Genomic DNA, 18,072 nt, shown 5'->3' on the forward strand with positions numbered 1-18,072 from the left:
TGTGGAGGGTGGCCAAGGCACAAGTACCTTTCCATGCTGTTGGAAGGTGTAGATAGGCTTGTTTGCCGCAAATCCAGTACATGTCCATTAGTGCAGCGGTGCCTTTCTTCATGTCGGGTATGATTACCGCCTTGTTGCATTTCTTTGTTTCCCCCATGTTCACTCTTCCTTTCCCATGGAAACACAGTTCATGTGGTGGTACTTTCTGTATTTTGATAAGTTTTTCCAAAGCTGTGACCTATGTTAGCTTCGTGACATGTTGCGACCAGATGGGGGCACATACTTCCTTTATCCATTGGAAGGTGTCATTGGATAGGCCTTGGAGTGCTTCTGCTTTGCATTCGATAGTTTCCTCGTGCCATTTATTTTCTGCATACCTCGTCCCGTTTATGACAAGAAATGGTTCTTTAAGGCAAATTACTCCTTGGCGTCTGCTTGTGCATGTTCTCTCATTTTCCAGTTTTTCCATTGAGATGGTGTGTGCTTGGAAGGTGTTTTTTATCCTGCACAAAACCAAATGAATCAAACATTGGGCCTCCGACAAGGGCACTTCCTGTTGCACTAACATTTTCGGTGTCCCTGATGCATGTGGTATGAGCGAACAAACGTAACAGCTTTCGTTTGTCGCCTGCTTTGCCGTGACACTCATGTCCGAATACCACTTGTTTGATTGATCTGGGTTACGGGGGTCTTCTTTCTCATCTAACCCCAGGTCATGATAAATGTCATATCTTTTCCCTTTTGCCCCCCTTTTCCTTCTCCTTTTTCCTCCCTCCTTGTTGCTCTTCACTCTTTGGTAGTGTATTAGGAACATGCCCGCCCAAGCTCTGTCATTACCATTAAATATGTTATCATGTATGTACTCATTGGTGGCAGAAGCGTAATATGAGGTGGGCTCTACTGTTGCTTGTGCATGCGAACTTGTGTTAGCTACATTGCTCGGCCAATAGTAGTCGCCATCATATACATTCAATTCATAATCATTACTTATATTTATACTCGGATGTAACAAGGACACACTTGTTGGATCGGCGGCAGAGTGTTCTGAAGGTTGCATTGCATTTGTACCATTAGCATTAATGTCATATGTTTCTTTCCACATTGTCTTTACTCCAGTCCATATTAAGTGCGAACCTTCTCATATCAGGTTAGCCCCGCTCCCCCCCTTGTGCATACCATTAACCAAAGATAAAAGTGTATAGTACCAGGCCATGAAAAACAACATCACTGAAATCAAAACTGCAGCACATTTCAATACACATTCAACATTGCTGAACCTATTAGCCCTAATGGCGTCCCTATCGCTATCTAATATAATGGTGTTTTCGTTGATTGCGTTGTGTTGGTCCATTTGCCACATGGAGGGGCGATACAAAGTTGTTAAGTCACCATAATAAATACAGTTGTATATCTACTTTTCATTATTTACTCATTTCTTCTATTCACTTTGTTCACTCTTATTTTAATTACGTCCTTTGCTTTAAGCATTTCATATCAGGATTGAGAGAGAGAGAGAGAGAGAGAGAGAGAGAGAGAGAGAGAGAGAGAGAGAGAGAGAGATAGTGATGAAAAGAAAGTGGAAGGAGAAAAATGACATGGGCATAGTTCACTTTAACCAGAGGGCGTGTCGTCACTTTCACCCTTTACATGTTCTCCTTATTTGAATCACATTATCATTGTGCCTGAACCTCATCCGCGGTTCCGCTTGCACATTCCTGTTCAGTCTGAGGGAGTGTACTATCGCGTGCCCTCCTCACATCTGAGAGGTGCACCCAATATTTCAGTCCCTTAACTTTAACTGCAGTGGGCGTTCTATAAATGACCTCGTAGGGGACATGAAACCTCGGTGAATTCCATCTCCTCACAAAACTCCTAACGTAGACCTGTGCTCCTGGCATCAGTGGCCCACTTGGGCTGTCTGCAGCTGGCGTGGTTGTATCAGTTGCTACATTCTCAGTAAATGGTGGTGCAATTTGTTGCGCTATGCTGCGTACTATGTGCGTCATCTGAGTCATGTATTCCTTAAATTCCTCCCCCAACACTGTGGCAGCTCTGTGTGCGTCTGATGCTCTCCTAATCAGGGAGAGCGGTGTGTGTATTCGCCTCCAAGTCACAATCTCATGGGGGCTCAGATGGTGGTCCTTGCATGGTTGTATTCTGAGTTGAAACAGTGCTAGGGGTAAGCAATACACCCAGTTCTTTTTCAGCGTATTACACAATTTTGATAGTTTACTCTTGAGTAATCCGTTGATCTTTTCCACCATCCCATTCGCCATCGGATGATAAATGGAGCACAGTTTGTGTTTCACCCCCAAGAGTGATGTCACTTCCTTGAAAAGGTCATTCACAAAGTGTGTGCCGTTGTCGGATCTTATCACATCGCATATTCCCCAACGAGAAAAGACCTCTCGCACCAGGAACTTCGCCGCACACTTCGCGTCTGGGTGGGGACATGGACCCGCTTCTACCCACCTTGAAAAGGGACATACCACTACTATTAAATACCTTGCTCTGTTACATCGCTCTCCCATGTCAGCGTAATCTATGTGTAGTTCTCAAAATGGTCCTACTGGTCGTGGCAGTGTGCCACGCAGTGTTCTGAATGTCATTCCTGAATTGTATGTTTGGCATGTTGTGCATTCTACTACAGATTTTGACAAATGTTCCTGTAAATTGGGGACAAACCACTGTTCCTGGATGTCTGCGGTAACATGTTGTTTTGCTACGTGGGCTGGGAAGTGCAGCTGTTGGAATGCTACCTCTAGTAATTCTACTGGCATCACTACTTTTCCCGTTGTCTCCTGTCTCCAAATTAGGTCTGTGGCTGATTGTTTGCACCCCCGTTTGCTCCACAACTCTTGCTCCTCCTGTGGTGCTCTCCTTTGTAGTTCTATTGTCTGCGCTATTGGTGTGTTACTGTACGCCTCTTCTAATGGTTCTGTAATGGTTAATTTTACAATGCATTCTAGTGTTGGTGCCGTATTGAAATACGAAGCCTCCTTCGCTGGTGCGTCGGCTGCCACGTTTCCCAATGAGACTGCATCTATGTTGTTGGTATGGGCTTGGCATTTCACCACTGCCACTACCGATTGTTCTGCTAATGCATCTATCAGTTCAGTCAATAGTGCGGCGTGCTGTACTGGTGAGCCATCCGCTATTCTGAACCCCCTCCTACGCCAGCGGGATAGCCCTGAATGGACTGTGGTTGTTGCGTATGCTGAGTCTGAGTATATTGTTACTGTGCATCCTTTGGCTGTATGCAGTGCCTCAATCAATGCAGTTAGTTCTGCTGCTTGTGCAGAGTAATGGGACGGGAGGCACTTCTGGACAATTGTTTCATAGCCATCTTCCTCCATGCGTACTACTGCCATCCCTACATGCTTCTCCCCTGTTTCAGGGTTTATCGATGCTGACCCATCTATGAAATATATCTCTCCTTCCTTCAGGGCGTTTTCGCTCGCTTTGGGAATGTCATCGCCCTCCCCTTCATAGGTGGCGCAGTCGTGTTCCTGCATGTCCTCTGTGGTGCATGGTTCTGTAATAAATGTTGCTGGGTTTACTGTTTTGCACCTGACAACGTGTACGTTGGGGCTCGAAATTATTATCTCATATGCTGTTGCTCTCTGTTTTGTTAATGTTGATTTTGACCTCTCAAGAATTGCAAATAAGGAGTGTTCTGCATATAGTGTTACCGAACATCCCATCACGATTGTGGCACTTTTTTCAATAGTGAAATCTGCTGCAGCGAGGGACTGTTCGCACGCGAAGTGTCCTTGCATCACTGCATCTGATGTTTCACTGTAATAGGCCAATGGTTTGTGTCCTAATGATGTTTTCTGTGTGAGCATTGCTGTCATCAGTGTTCCATTGCAGTGTGAAAATAAGAAAAATTCCCTCTCATAATCTGGGTTCGCGAGTACTGGAGCATCTGCAATGAGGTCTTTTAATCTAAAGTACTGTGCCATCATGTCATGTGTCCATTTTATTGGGGCCCTACTCTTTTGTGCTTCTTTCAATGCTTGTAGCAGTGGGCGTGTGTATGCTGCGTAATCAAGGATCCATGCTCGGCAATAATTACATATGCCAAGGAATTTTTGCATTTCTTTAACTGTTTTACGTATGATCATGTTGCGTATAGCAGCTGCCCTGTCTGGGAGTATCAGTTTAACATCTTTTCATATAGGCTGTCCGAGGTATACAACGTCGGCCAGGCAGTATTGCTATTTTTCTTTGTCCACTTTATACCCCTTGGCAGCCAAAACATTTAGTAGTGTAATGGAGTCTTCTCTGCACTTTTCTTCTGTAGGGCTGCAGACGAGTAAATTGTCTACGTATTGTATAATGGTGCTCTCTACATCTATGTTTCCAATATCTTCACGCAATACTCTGTTGAAAATGCTGGGGGTTTCGCAATACCCCTGTGGGAGTCTGCGATGTTCATACCTGTTGTTTCCTAGTGTGAATGCTGTCAGGTACTGCGAGCCTGGGTCAAGTGGTATGGAGAAGAAAGCATTCTTCAAATCAACCACAGTAAAACATGTATATTCTTTGGGTATGCTGCACAGTATTGATGCCGGGTTAGGCACTAATGGGAGCTCTTTTTGAATGATGTCATTGAGTGGGTGGAGATCTTGAATCATCCTCCACGCCCCTCCTTTTGCTTTCGTGATCGGGAAAAACCTGTGTTACAGGGGGAGTTTGCCAGCACTATAATACCTTGTTTTAGGAGTGCATTTATTGTTTCCCTAATCCCTTCCTCTGCTTCTCTTGATATGGGATATTGTTTCACTTGTGGGGGTATGGCACCTGGTTTTAGTTTTATCTTTATTGGTGTCACCTCATGGAGTAATCCAAAATCGTGGGGGCCTGTAGTCCAAATTTCAGGTGCCCCTTTGCCATGTCTTCCTCAAATTTCGTCGGTGGGGCATTAATGCTAGCCATAAGTGGGTTGTGTACCTCTCTGTACTGGATCATGATGTCACATGGTATGCTTATTTCCATTATTATCTCTCCGTCATCTTCGTTATCAGTGAATAATTCCTCATCAGTTATGTCTCGTAGCATTATGTTGGGGTCTATGCATAACCCAGTTCACCACTCACACCCATGCGCGTCCAATCCTATGACCACAATGCGTTTGCTTGATACTTGAACTGCCTCAATGTCTATGGACATGATCGTGCCTGGCACAACATCTGTGTGTGCAATTGGACGGAATATAAAATCTGATGGTGTTCTCCATTCCTTTCTCGTTATCTCTGGTACCACTCGGGCTAATACTTTGATGCCGTAGATAAACATGTCTATGTCAATGGGTGTTCCTCGCATAAAATTTCATTCATCACTGTGCTAATCATCAACATTGCTCGTACTGGGCATACTCCTGGGGTGGAACACACTATTCCCCTCTCAGTAAACGAAATTGTCATGTTCAATTTACTTAGCAAATCTCTGCCCAGTGAGTTGATTGGCGTGTCTTCGTGGTACAGTAAGGGTGCGCGCACGGTTTTTCCCCCCACCGTTATATCAAGTTCTTTAGTGTAAAGAACTTTTAAAATAGCCCCAGAGAACCCCTGCGTTTCCAAATTCCTGCCTGAGAGTGGAAACCGCCCTTCTATAAGACATGATTTCTCTGCTCCTGAGTCTACCATGAAGATAAACTGCTTGTTTCCTATCTCTGCCCCCACTAGTGGTTCCTCTTCTGCACGTAGGGTGGTGGATAGGACTGGACACGCAAGTGTTCCCTGTTGGCTGTCCTAGTCTGCATACCTTTCTTGCCCTGGTACCTGGTACTTAAAAGGCATTGTCTCCGACCACTGTCATGCCACGGAATGGCGCCGGTGCGCCATTTGCAGCCGTTGCGAAACAGTTACTATTTGCATTTCCTACAGCGTTTTGTCCCGCCATGGGTTGCTGTGCGCTGTGATGTGGTTGTGGGGGTGGCTGTCTTTGCTGCATTTGGAGTTCATTATAGCACTGGTCTTGTTGTCTTCCCCCTCCCATTGGTAATCCATAGGGGCTACCTGGGTGTGGGCATCCCCATCCTTGTTCATTTTCCATTGGCTGCTGCCCTTGGAAATACACTGAAGGCCGCATTCTGCAATCTCTTGAATAATGTCCCCATCTCCCACTGTTCCAACAAGACCCTTGCGGTCCTCCTCTCATCCCTTGTCCACCAAACCCTCTATTCCCCATACCTCCAAATCCCCCTCTCTGGCCTCAGTACCCACCTCTTCATCTTGCTTGTCTTTCTTGCCACTGTGGTCCGCTGTATGAATCCTCTCCGTTCCACGGTCCTTGTTCTCCTGCTGTCCGCAGCGCTGCTATTGTCACTGGCCTACTTCCCGCTCCTTCATCCCCCTCGTTTTCTCTATCTGCGGCTACGCTGGCTTTTACGGTAGCGACCTTCACCAAGTTTTTCTGCACCAGTTTTGCTTCGTCAGCCAGCCTTTTTTGTGTAATCTCCTTTCTCTCTCTTTGATCCTCCTGCAGTGGTGGTACTCTGAATCTCAGGCCAACCCTCGGCTTCTATCCCAGATATTTTATCCAAGGCCTTCTGTACCTCCTTCGGGAGCCCTTTTTTGATGATAAAATAGAACAAGGCGGTGGACTGGTTCCATGCCGTGCCAGTTTCGCTTCTCCACAAATCTTGCACCCGTAGTATGAATTGCGTAGGATCCTCGTTTTCCTCCATTGTACACTGCATCACTAAATGTAAATCTGGAATGTCTGGAAACGTGCGCCGCAATGCGTCCTATACTTGCGCTCGAACGTTGTTGAACGGTGATCTGTCGTGGCGGTCACAACTCATTGTTACTTCTGGGAATCCTGCCTTCTCCCATACTGTGTTTGCCTGATCGCCAACTGCTGACACTAACAAACTTTTTACATCGCCTATGGCTAGTGGCACCCCAGCCGTTTTTTTTTCGAATGCGTGTATCCATTTCCCAGCCCCTCCCGATAGTGGAGGGAGAACTTTCAACAAGTTATTTTTGTCCATTTGGGCCCATGGGATATAGTGTGGCCTACCTGCTCCCTTATGTATCAGTGGCATCTGTAACTTATGTTTTTTTCCTGTTTTACTTACCATACCTTTCTTCTCTTTATTCACCAACATATTCCCTGTCTTAATCTACCCTGCCATTGTGGCGGTGATGGTTCGTCCCAATCGTCAAGCTGCGATGGTAGTGGAGATCCCAGAGCGGCTGCTGCTTCTTCGTATTCATCTAAGTCACTCCATACCTCTTCTATTTCTGTATTTTCTTCGCCATTCTCCTCCTGTCTTTCCCCTTGCTGGCTTTCTGGAGTAGCTGAACATATAATCCTCACTGGTTTGTCATTCAGATGGAACAGGAACTCTCCTGATCTCCACTCCTTTTCTCGCCCTTGTGGTATGTGTGTCCCTTGGGACGTTATGGATCGTGCTGGCTCTGATGTTGTTGGTGCTAGTTCCCCTGTTGTGCTTGGTGGGGGTGAGAGATCTGTTACGGATAATGGAGGCACCTCCCCTCCCCCAGGCAGCATTTGGCTCTTATCGCAGAGTGCCCTTAGCCATGTTATCTCCATTTGTGCATGCGCTAGCTGGCGGTCTAACTCTCCTGTCAAGTGTGCTAAATTCATGTGGGGTGCGCTCGTTGGGCAATACAAACCTCCTTTGTCATAGGGTGGTGGTGCTGTGGCTACCGCTCCATTTGAGGGAGTGGGGGTGGGACATGCTGGTATGTACAGGGGCTCGCTGTATCCTACTGCTGGTCTTGTCGTTAATGGATATATTCTGGTTGTATCGCCCTCAGCTGTGGATGTTGTGCACTCGCCCTTTGGCATTCCGCTTACCTCTTCTTGTGGTTTTTGTTTTTCAGTTGGTCTTTCTTTACCTACCTCTGCTGTGGGGGTCACTTCCTCGAACATTTGCAATAGATCCAGCACTTCCCTTCTATTCTGTAACTGCTTCCGCTTATATCTTGCTAGCAAGTGCGTAGACACTAAATCTAACACTCTCTTATCAAATGACCCTCCTTCTGGCCAAATCGGCGTTACACTGTCTCCTTTTATCTCTGTCAACCACTGATCATGGTACTTTTGTATCTTTTCACTGTATAATGGTAGTTGTTGACAAATATGAGCTACTGGTGTTATTCCTCCCATGACGATGTTTTCTCCCCTTAATCACCTTTCCACCCACTCGTCCTTTCTTTCAGACCAACAATATATCAAGTGCTTCACAATTACTACTGGTTTTTATGGATCAGTATTCATTGCTACTTTTGTAATTATTGCATTTTCAAATTCAATAGTTCACTTTCGCATGTGTATTACTTTACCAATAAATTAATTACAATTCGTTGATATTCGTGACCAACAATTAGACAGAACATGAAAACACATATAATACATAACATGCACATGCACTACCTGCGCGCCTTTATTTCCTCTTTGTTCCCGTTACCAGCCCGTTCCCATTTCCATCTAATCTACTCATTCACTCCCCACCTCTTACACCCTCTCACTTCCTTCCAAGAATTCTTTCTTACATGGAAAAAGAATGTTCTAAATAACTACTCCGAGTCTACTCAATATACAAGACCCCTACTATTTTCTCTTTATCTTCACTCATTTTATCTGCACTGGACGAGACAATGCTACGCGGCACCGCCTTCTACCCAGTTCGGGCTAGGATACCTCTTCTCTTCTTCTTTTCACTGCTCACAAAACCTAATGGCCATATAAAGGACAGATCAGAAAAGCCTCATCATCACTCACACAGACCCTACTCTTCGCTATAACCCATTACCACCTGTTCCCTCCTATTCCCCCTTACCTTTCCTTGGTAACCTTCGCAACCAGCACTCGCGTGTTCAGTCAGGTGATCCGAGGGTCACCGTTCACGGTCCGACCCCAGTCTGGTCTGCACCCCAACCAAGCCGTGGCCCGCCTCGGTGAGCAGCTTTTCAGTCGGGTATTCGTCAACCAGGAACCCTTGACCCTTTCTTGTAGTGCGCACAGGCCGGTCGGCCGCGGAGGTGATGGTTTTGCTGGGGGTCGTCCCGGATCTCGCCGCACATTGCGGGCCTCGAGGCACCTCTCCAAATAACGTTGCAGGGGTTCACCAAATGTTTGTGCCCTCCCCGTCTTATATGTGCAAGAAAATAAAAACAGACACGCCCCGGGTGGGGAATAAGGCAAAAGAGAGCAGGCTGCGAGAGTTCAAGGAAAAGTTTATCTAGATCTCTGAGAGCGCTCTGGCAAAATTAATGTTACAGTACATTATATAGGCACAATGACATATCTAACATATGTTGCTACGTTGGACCCGGATTGGTCAGCCAGGGTGGTGTCTTAGGTGTGGGCATCATCTCTTCCTCCTGGTTGGTTGCTTGGTTGGCGGGAGGATGGACGTCGGATATCTGTGCTCGAATGGGTGAAGGTCAGGTCGCCGTGAAGCAGGGTGGTCACTATCTAAGCTAATGAATACATTCTAAATAATGCATGCACTAAATAATGGTTGATCAAAAGACTCTCAGTAGTTTATCATGTCACTATACAAATCGCACAGGTGTCTATATCATCTATAACATTTGGGTTATACAGGTCACAGGCTTAAGGGTCTTGACCACTACAATACTCTCATTGAACTGTAGGGTTAGTCTCACAAGAATCTCATGTATGTGGCATTTGTTAGTATTGGGCACAATATACTGCAGCAGGGGTCTAATGTTGTTTGGGGGTCTGCTGGGTGGGCATTATGGCCTGGTCGGTGCTCTGGCACATGAAAGGAATATCTTGCAGGGACACAGGGTCAGAATGGCAGTAAGTTTCCATCGGTGAGGGTGCGGGGGCAAGTACACGTTTGTGGAGATGAACGAGCTACGTGCTTAGTTCATGCTGGTTCACATGCAGGACAGTGATGTCGGAGGAAGACTGATGTGATACATTTATTAGTTGTTGCGAATACCTCCGGCTTCAGCGTGAGAATGGAGCCGCAGAGTTTTCCAGTCAGAGTGGGAAAGATGGTGGGGGCCATGTGCTCTGCGTGCCTGATCGCAGTGGGGAGAGGGAGAAAAGCGTTTCGTACTATCACAGTGAGGCCTGGTCACCAAGATGGAGTCGAAAGGGGGTACAAAAGATGGATGCCCTGTGTCCTGCTCAGTGGTCCCATCTACACGAAAGTCAACGAAAGTTAACATTGCATAAGGGCAAGGGGCGAACCCACTACTGGAGGCACTTGGTCCAAGCTTTGTACTGAGAAGTAACGCCAGAGAGGGGCCTGCTGGCCCCTCGCTCACACACATTAATAAGAGCTTTTGGAGCTGCTCACTCTCAGAGGGGCAGTTACCAACCAACTCTTTTCAAGTAAGTAACTTTTAAACACTTTTGTCTAGGAGCCAGCTATAGGCAGGGTGAGATAGGGTTCAGTAACAGGTAAAGTCAGAGTTCCTGAGGAAGTCTCTTCAAACAAGTATTTCACTTTAGAGTTAGTTAGGGTCTAGGGACTTCTGAGAAGACACTGTAGGACCATTCCATCAGTGAGCCTGGGTGAACTGGATGAGAGGCCTCCCAATCACAAGAAACTACACAGGAATCACAAAAGCTTAAGGGTAAGTAAATACCCCAGCCAAAACAGTACTTCAGCACAGAAGACTTCAGGATCTACAGCCAAAAACCAGGTCGATTAATTTCTTGTCACGAAGACAGGACACTGGAAGGGATTTTGCAGCTGGGATCAACTGGCTAGGTTCCAGGCAAGAGTTTCTTCATGTCTGGATGCAGCACTGTGGTTTTGGCACCCTTTTCAGGAGCCAGGAAAAGACTGAATATCGCTGGTCGGATTCTCGTCTCTAATCTGCTCCAGCACTCTGCCGAGGGGGACTTCAAGGATTTAAATCGTGTCTCTGGAGAGCCAGGAGGAGGCCACCAAAGTTTCAGCTCGGTTCGGAAGACCATGCACTGCGCGATGGCTCGAGGTCCCAGGATACTGGGGTATTGCAGCCCTGCAAGGTTGCAGCACGACATGGGATGGCTCAAAATGCAGGTCTGCTTGAGTCTAGCAGATATCATCAGGCTCTGGGTCAGGGTCGTCCTTTTTGGGATCCTCAGGTCGATTGGAAGGAAGGCTTTACAGCAGGCTCCAGTTATAAAGCAGACTCTGTGGTTGCTGGAAATCGCTACAGCCGTCTTTTCTTCATCTTCCTCTTCGGTTTCAGCTGCAGTGGTCGACTTGTCAGCAGCTTGCAGGTTCAGAGTATTTAACAGGAACTACAGCACAACTTCTGTATACTCCCCCTGCATTTTAAAGAAAGAGGCGGTCTGGTTGTCCTATCGGGACAGCCAGCCCCCCCATTGAGACTGGTCTCCTTTCAGGCAAGGTGAAAGATTTCAAAGGATTCCCACCGAAGACCACATTTCCACTGAGGTCGTTCCCACCTAGAATCGTTGGGGAAGATCTCAGAAACTACGAGCTAACAAATGGCAAAAAGGGAGCCCACCATTTTAGAAAAATGGTGGCCCTTCTGTGCCTTGTCGAGGCAGAAGTTACCGCCTAGGAGTAAAAATGACTAAAAGTCATAAAGGTAAGACTACTGCCACCAGCCATTCATGTAAACTTGCAATTGTAACAAAATGTTACCAGGTAAGTAAGAAAGGGGATACATTGTATCCCCCCAGCACTCTGCAAAAAGTGGGGTGTGCTGGCTCACTTATATAAAATGTAAAGGGGATGCAAATCCCTCTTTACTACTTGGGAACAGTAGTTCACCCAAGTACATGAAAGAGAAATTAACGGGGAACCCAAGGGGCAACCCAGCCTAAGCCCAAAAGTTGTAGGAAACCATAACTTCAACCATATAATATGGAGAAACTTAAAAAGGTCACCCATAAAAAGAGTAGAAGACTAGTTGACAGGGGAAAAGGATCCCTCTTCACCTAGGGGCAAGGTCAAATAGTTACCAAATCCAAGCAAAAGGTTCTGGAGTTGACAGGTCATGAAGATTTATCATAAATATGAAAATCTTACCCAAGACCTGTCCTCCTGCTGCCTCATTGACCGCTTCTCTCTCTCCCGCCAGTATAGTCGATGCACCTCACTTCCTCTGTGACACTGCCAGCTCCTTCTCTGCTGCGGTTCATTTGGCGGTGCTTGTCCGGCTATCACCCGGCCTCCCCAGATGCTTCTCTGATTCGGAGGCAAGTACCAGCCTTCCTCTGCAGACCTTTCTTGGGACGGCCTGCTTTCCACCTGGCTTTCCACTGCGCTTGCTCTGCATCCCTCTCCGGCTTCTCTAAACTTCCCGGGGTCTCTCTTCCACACGACTGCTCTCTCCTTCACCCTCCTATTCCAGCACTGGCCTTTAAATATCCCACCAGTTGGATTAGGCATTTGACAACTAGACTGCACAGAGTTAGTTCTGTCGTCTGTCAGTCTTTGTTGCATCTTCGTCGTCCTAGTACTAAAGTGGTGTTCGTGTGTGTGTGTGATGTATGGCTCTGGTGTGTCTCTTCCTCGTCCCAGTACTAAAGTGGTGTTCACTGGGACATAAGTCATGCAAAAGATGGGGAAGGGATTGGTAATAACCTACAAAAGCTGCGGCACATTTTTTCCATCAGAAAAGGGAAATGGGGGGATACCATGTCTCACCCAAGGATGCCTCATGCCCACTCCCCAAGTCTCCTCCACCAGGTGATCTTCCCAAGCATATCCACCCCCAGGGTCAGGATCCAATAGCGACGGCCTTTCCCTGGCCACCTGGAGGAGGATATGTTTGGTAAAGAATTGAGAACGCCCTCCAATTCCTCACACTTGTTAATTTGAGAAATGCACATTTTGTACTCCGAAGTAAAATGATAACCAGGAATCATATGGCGTTATGTCATTTGCTTGTCATAGTCATTTAACCTTGTGTGCCAACATTCTTCTTCACTTGTTTGATCCACTGTGGTGTTTTGTACATTTGGGTGCCATCCGTGAACCAAAGTGATTCCATTGGTAATTTCCTCTCTTGGCAGGTATGCTGATGTAATTGTCCATCGGCTGTTGGCTGCAGCTATTGGAGCAGACTGTACGTACCCAGATCTCACGGACAAACATAAACTAGCAGACATCTGTAAAAATCTCAACTTCCGACACAAAATGGCTCAGTATGCACAGAGGTCATCGGTAGCATTCCATACACAGGTAAGTCTTTTGAACCTTGTGAGGAGGCAAGGCTCTGGAATTTACATGATTGGGTAAGGCCCAAAGTGCAGCCCAACATCACAGGCTCAGTGAAAGGAGGGGAAAAGTAACTTTTTACCATCTAATCAGTACCTGATTGTGCAGGATTGGCCAGAGGAAGAATTTCTCTGCATAGATTGTCAACAAGGTACTTCTCACAAGTTTACTTGGAATCCTCCCCCATCTCAAACATTGGTGATCCATGCAGTCATCTATATTGCTTATTAACTCTTTCGACTTTCCTCTACACTTCCTTAATATGCCAACCTTGGTACCTTTCCCTAGGAAAAGGGACCTGGATCATAGCGGATCAGGCACATTGTGGTCTTAATGGACTTGAAGTATTGAAGTATTAGCTTTGACTAGGCAGTTAACTTCTTAACGTCTATGGTATGAGTTGCAAAACATTATTTTTGCAGCTTTCATATCTCTTTCAATGGACACCCCTCTCCCCCGCATATCTGCAGACGGTGTGTGATCCTGGACTGCTCTTTGTTTTTTGGTAGTGATGTCATTTTCATCTTCATTCACACAATGGGTTAGCTCATTTGTTTGTGCGGCTGCCATATGCTTAAAAGGTGCATGAGATATGATTGGAGGGCTGGGGTCACCACCAGCCGTGTGTGTACATAACTTTGGGGGCCCAGAGTCATTCACTGGAGTACTCCCTAGAACTACACCTGAGTAATTTTAATAAGACCACGCTGAGGATCCTGTTTGTAAACTCGGTAGCTGCGACTCCTGATCCTACTTGGGGCAAAGATCTGTTCCTTCCCGACCCAAAATATCCCATTTCAGGCTCTCCTTTGACTTAATTTGACGACAAGGCTGGTCAGTCAGATCTTACTCATTGTTAGGGGAGTTTTCCTAAAGTCCCACTTGGATGTAAGACTTTAGTAAGCTATCCCGGTGGTTTGTAGATCCCCAACTCTTAGTATCAGTCTGTACTACTCCGAGACCTTAGTAGAGTGGCGAAGCAGTCAGGCTTATCTTAAGAGGAAGATGTGTGCTGTGAGTAAGTACACTGAACCCAGTCAGTAATACAGATCAAAGTAACACTTACACATAAATGTATATTAAATTATAGATGTATTATATTTATCCAAGAGTCATTGTTAAATACTTAGCACAATAAACCAACACAAATGGGTATACTTTTCAATACTTTCAGAGGGTCACTTCTTAGTTGGTAGTTGCTGAACGCATACATTTGTTACAGGAGTTTGACAGTTTTATCAGTAATACCGCGCACCCACCAAGTAATACAGTAATTGTATTTAGTCTGCATAAACATACAAGATAATGATTTTTGGGAAGGAAAACAATTGATTAGTGTTCTCCTAGCAGAGCTTCAGGTTCTAGAGGCAGTTTTGCAGCACAGCAAGTCTTTCAAAGTCAAAAAACACGACCCTAGCTAAAAGGCAGACCGTAGCAGCTTAAAGTCTTGCACAGCAGTAGAAATCAAAAGTTTATGTGGCTACTTTCTAGTCTCTTGGAAGGAAGATACAAAAAGACTTAACCAACGTTGGAGACTGTGTAAAGTACTCACTAAACGACACAAGCAGCAGCTTGAGTTGGAGGTAAGAGGGTTTGCCCTGGACACCTCTCTGTGCACTCCAATGCTCTTGAGTGTCTTTCTGGAATCATGCAAGGAATACCATTTTCCTCACAGTACCTTGGGTTAAGAAAAAAAGTCACGGTGGATGCTCCGCGATGTTGCAGCTCTGGACCCGACCTCTGGATTCCTTGGTCTGATGACTGAAGGAAAGACAATGGACGGGATCTTGCAGCAGCAGTTTCGAGGGAGGATCTCTGGCACGGCTTTCAGCAACTTATTTGGTCACTCTGTGGTTTTGGCGCCTTTTCTGCAGCAGCCTGGTCAATGTTCTTCGCTTCCTGCAGTCCCACACTCTAGATGAGGGGGTCTGGGTGAGTTGGATCAGATCTCTGCAGTGTCCTTGAGGGCTCAGCAAAGATTTGGATGGATTCTGCCTTTCCACGACGATGCACTCAAAACAGGCAGCGGGTCTCCTGGTATTGGGGTTCCGCAGCTCTGGATACTCGCAGGACCTTTCAAGATGGCTAAAATTCATCTTGGGACTGGTTGTTCCCACCAGTAAAAGGGAAGGAGTCGTCCTCTTCGGAGTTCCTCTGTCACACAGAAAACTGGATCAGGACAACAGTGGTCATTCACATGTTGCAAAGGGTCTGCAGGCATCTCTGGTCATCTTATTCTTAGGTTACTTCAGCTTCCAGTGGTCGGCTTGCTTTTCACTCCAGGAGCCTCAGTTAGGCAAGATTTGGAGTTGCACCCTTTGGGTGCACTACAACAACCTTGACCTCCTGGCATTAGGAACCCAACCTTTAGTATATGTCTGTACTACACAGGTTGGTAGCGTGATTGAGCAGCCAGGCTTCTCTCAAGTGGGGTCAATGTGAGCAGTAGCGGAGTTCCACAGAGACAAGTATCCAAATAAACTCTTACACACAAGGTTTCTTGATTAAACAATTATTCATTTATTTGTCAGTTTCAATAAGCCTTCTTCAGGGGCAATAGAAGGGGTAACACACAAATGCACTCCAAAATACACACTCTTAATATTTCCAAATCAGTAAGTATCTTTTTGGGATGGCACACAGACACTTCCTCCACCCTCAGGTGACTTTAGTAATTAGGACACTGTGGGCATTAATATATCACTGTTAGCATTTAGAATCAGACTTAAGGTTATTGTAGTGCACCCTAAGGGTACTGCTCCAAATCTTGCTTAACGGGGCAACTTAAGCAGCTTTTTGTTGAAGAGCACTCTATTGAAAAGTAGACAGACATTTTACGAGCATGGGAATAAGGTTGGGACGATGCTAGCGAGGCAGTTAAGCGCCAAGGAACAGAGAGCGTTCATAGCTAACTTGGAGGATAAAGGCAGAAGGCTGGTAGGGACAGAGGGAGATGAGCGTAGGGTTATTAGGAATTCTTTGCCAATCTTTACAGGGAGGAACCATGCGACACAGAGGGACAGTGTGTGCACCTGGCAGGGTGGTCAGGACCGTGGCTATCCGCCGAACAAACAGAGCAATTGGAGGAACCAATATCATGTGAGAAGGTGCAGCGTGCGATAGCACGGCTGAAACCGCATAAAAGTCCAGGGGTTGATGAATTAACAGCAGTGTTTTACACAACATTCAATGACTTCAGAGAAAGGGGCAGGATCTCAGCATCCATGGAAATGGTGCACATCACTCTCCTCCCCAAACCGGGGAAAACCCCCACAGCTGAAATCCTCATACAGACCGATTGCACTTATTAACATAGATGCCAAATTATATACAAGTGTGCTAGCGGGCAGGCTAGATAGGGTGCTTCTGACCTCAAAAGTCAAGACCAGTGAGGGCTCATCCAGGGGCGGAACACGTTTGTCAACATAACAAGGGTGCTGCACATAATTGACAAAGCCATGAGAGGGGAAGCTCTACGTCTACCTGCTTGCTAATGCTTGATGCCGAGAAGGCGTTTGATCGCGTTAACTGGGGTTTCATGAGCCAAACGCTGAGAAAGGTGTGGGAGGGACCAAACTTTGAGAATGGTCCAGGCAAATTATCAGACTCCCCAAGCTAGGGTCAAAGTGAACGGGGAGTTGACCAACCTGTTTTCAATCAGTCGGGGAGCCAAGCAAGGGTGCCCGCTTTCTCCCTTGCTCTTTGTGCTGGTGATAGAGCCCTTTGCACATCTGTTAAGGGAGAACAGGGAGGTGCAGGGGGTCAGGTAGGCTAACAAAATTGGCTTATTTGTCGGCGATGTGGTCCTCATAAACCGGAAATCTCACCGCCGGTGATAATGGGTGAGAAACAGTCTTTCTCTGAGGCATCTGGATTCAAGGTGAACTATGCAAAATTAGATATCCTAAATCTGTCGGTAGGGAAAGAAGAGTGGGAACGGTTAGCAAGCAATACCCCATTTAGAAGGGTGGCGGGCCCAGTTAGTTACCTGGGGTTGAATTTGACGGCAACGAAAGACCAAATAACCGGTGCAAACTATCCACCACTGATGAGGCAAATTAGAACCAATCTTGTACGATGGAAGGGATTATATGTATCATGGTTGGGACGAATTACCATTGTAAAGATGAACATCCTTCCCAGTTTATTATATCTCTTCCAGGCGAGCGATTACCTTACCAATACGGGGGAAGATGATGAAGGCGATCCAGGAGGTTATCATGGGTTTCATATGGAACGGGAAGAAACCTTGGATAGGGAGGAAGATTCTGTTTCGAGTTAAAAGGCAGGGGGGGTGGTGTGTGGGCTGCCCTAGCGTGGTGAAATATTTTCAGGCAGCACAGCTGAGAGCCCTAGCACAGTTGGGGGGAGCGAGCACAACAAGAAGCACTGAGCAGCTGGTGGCGGGAGAATATCTCTGGAAAATGTTCTAGATGAGAATGGATTATAGGCCAGGTGGGCTTATGGAGAATCCAATCACAAGGAATACCCTGAGGATCTGGGATTGGTTGAACAAGAGGTTCAGACTAGCACCATGACCATCGCTGCGGACCCCAATCTTCGTAATCCCGTATTCCCGTTGTGGATGGATTACAATAGGTTCAAACAGTGGATTGCGTAAGGGGTACGGGGAATCAGGGATTTCTATGAAGCTAATCATCTCAATCGTTTGCAGAGTGCTGTAGGGAGTATGACCTTGGAAAGGAAGACTTGTAGGCTTACCATCAGTTAAACAGATAACAGAAGGGGCCACGAGGGATATGACAGAATGGGAAAGACTATCATTCAGTGAGAATAACAGGGGTCTGATTTCGGCCATCTATAAGATCCTTTCAGACAAGGAGGGGCAGGAGCACTGGGCAGTGAGG

General features: G+C 46.4%; 1 protein-coding gene across 2 annotated transcripts in view; it reads left to right on the plus strand.

Annotated features, from left to right (window-relative positions):
• DIS3 (DIS3 homolog, exosome endoribonuclease and 3'-5' exoribonuclease) overlaps positions 1-18,072 on the plus strand; it is an 859,785-nt gene that overhangs the window by 714,871 nt on the left and 126,842 nt on the right. For both annotated transcript variants that reach the window (XM_069639429.1, XM_069639430.1), the window contains one exon: positions 13,000-13,168. In XM_069639429.1, the coding sequence (XP_069495530.1) occupies positions 13,000-13,168 (169 nt within the window). The remainder of the gene's footprint in view (positions 1-12,999; positions 13,169-18,072) is intronic.

Source organism: Ambystoma mexicanum, chromosome 7q, assembly GCF_040938575.1.
Source record: "Ambystoma mexicanum isolate Mex_15411 chromosome 7q, UKY_AmexF1_1, whole genome shotgun sequence".
Lineage (NCBI taxonomy): Eukaryota > Metazoa > Chordata > Amphibia > Caudata > Ambystomatidae > Ambystoma > Ambystoma mexicanum.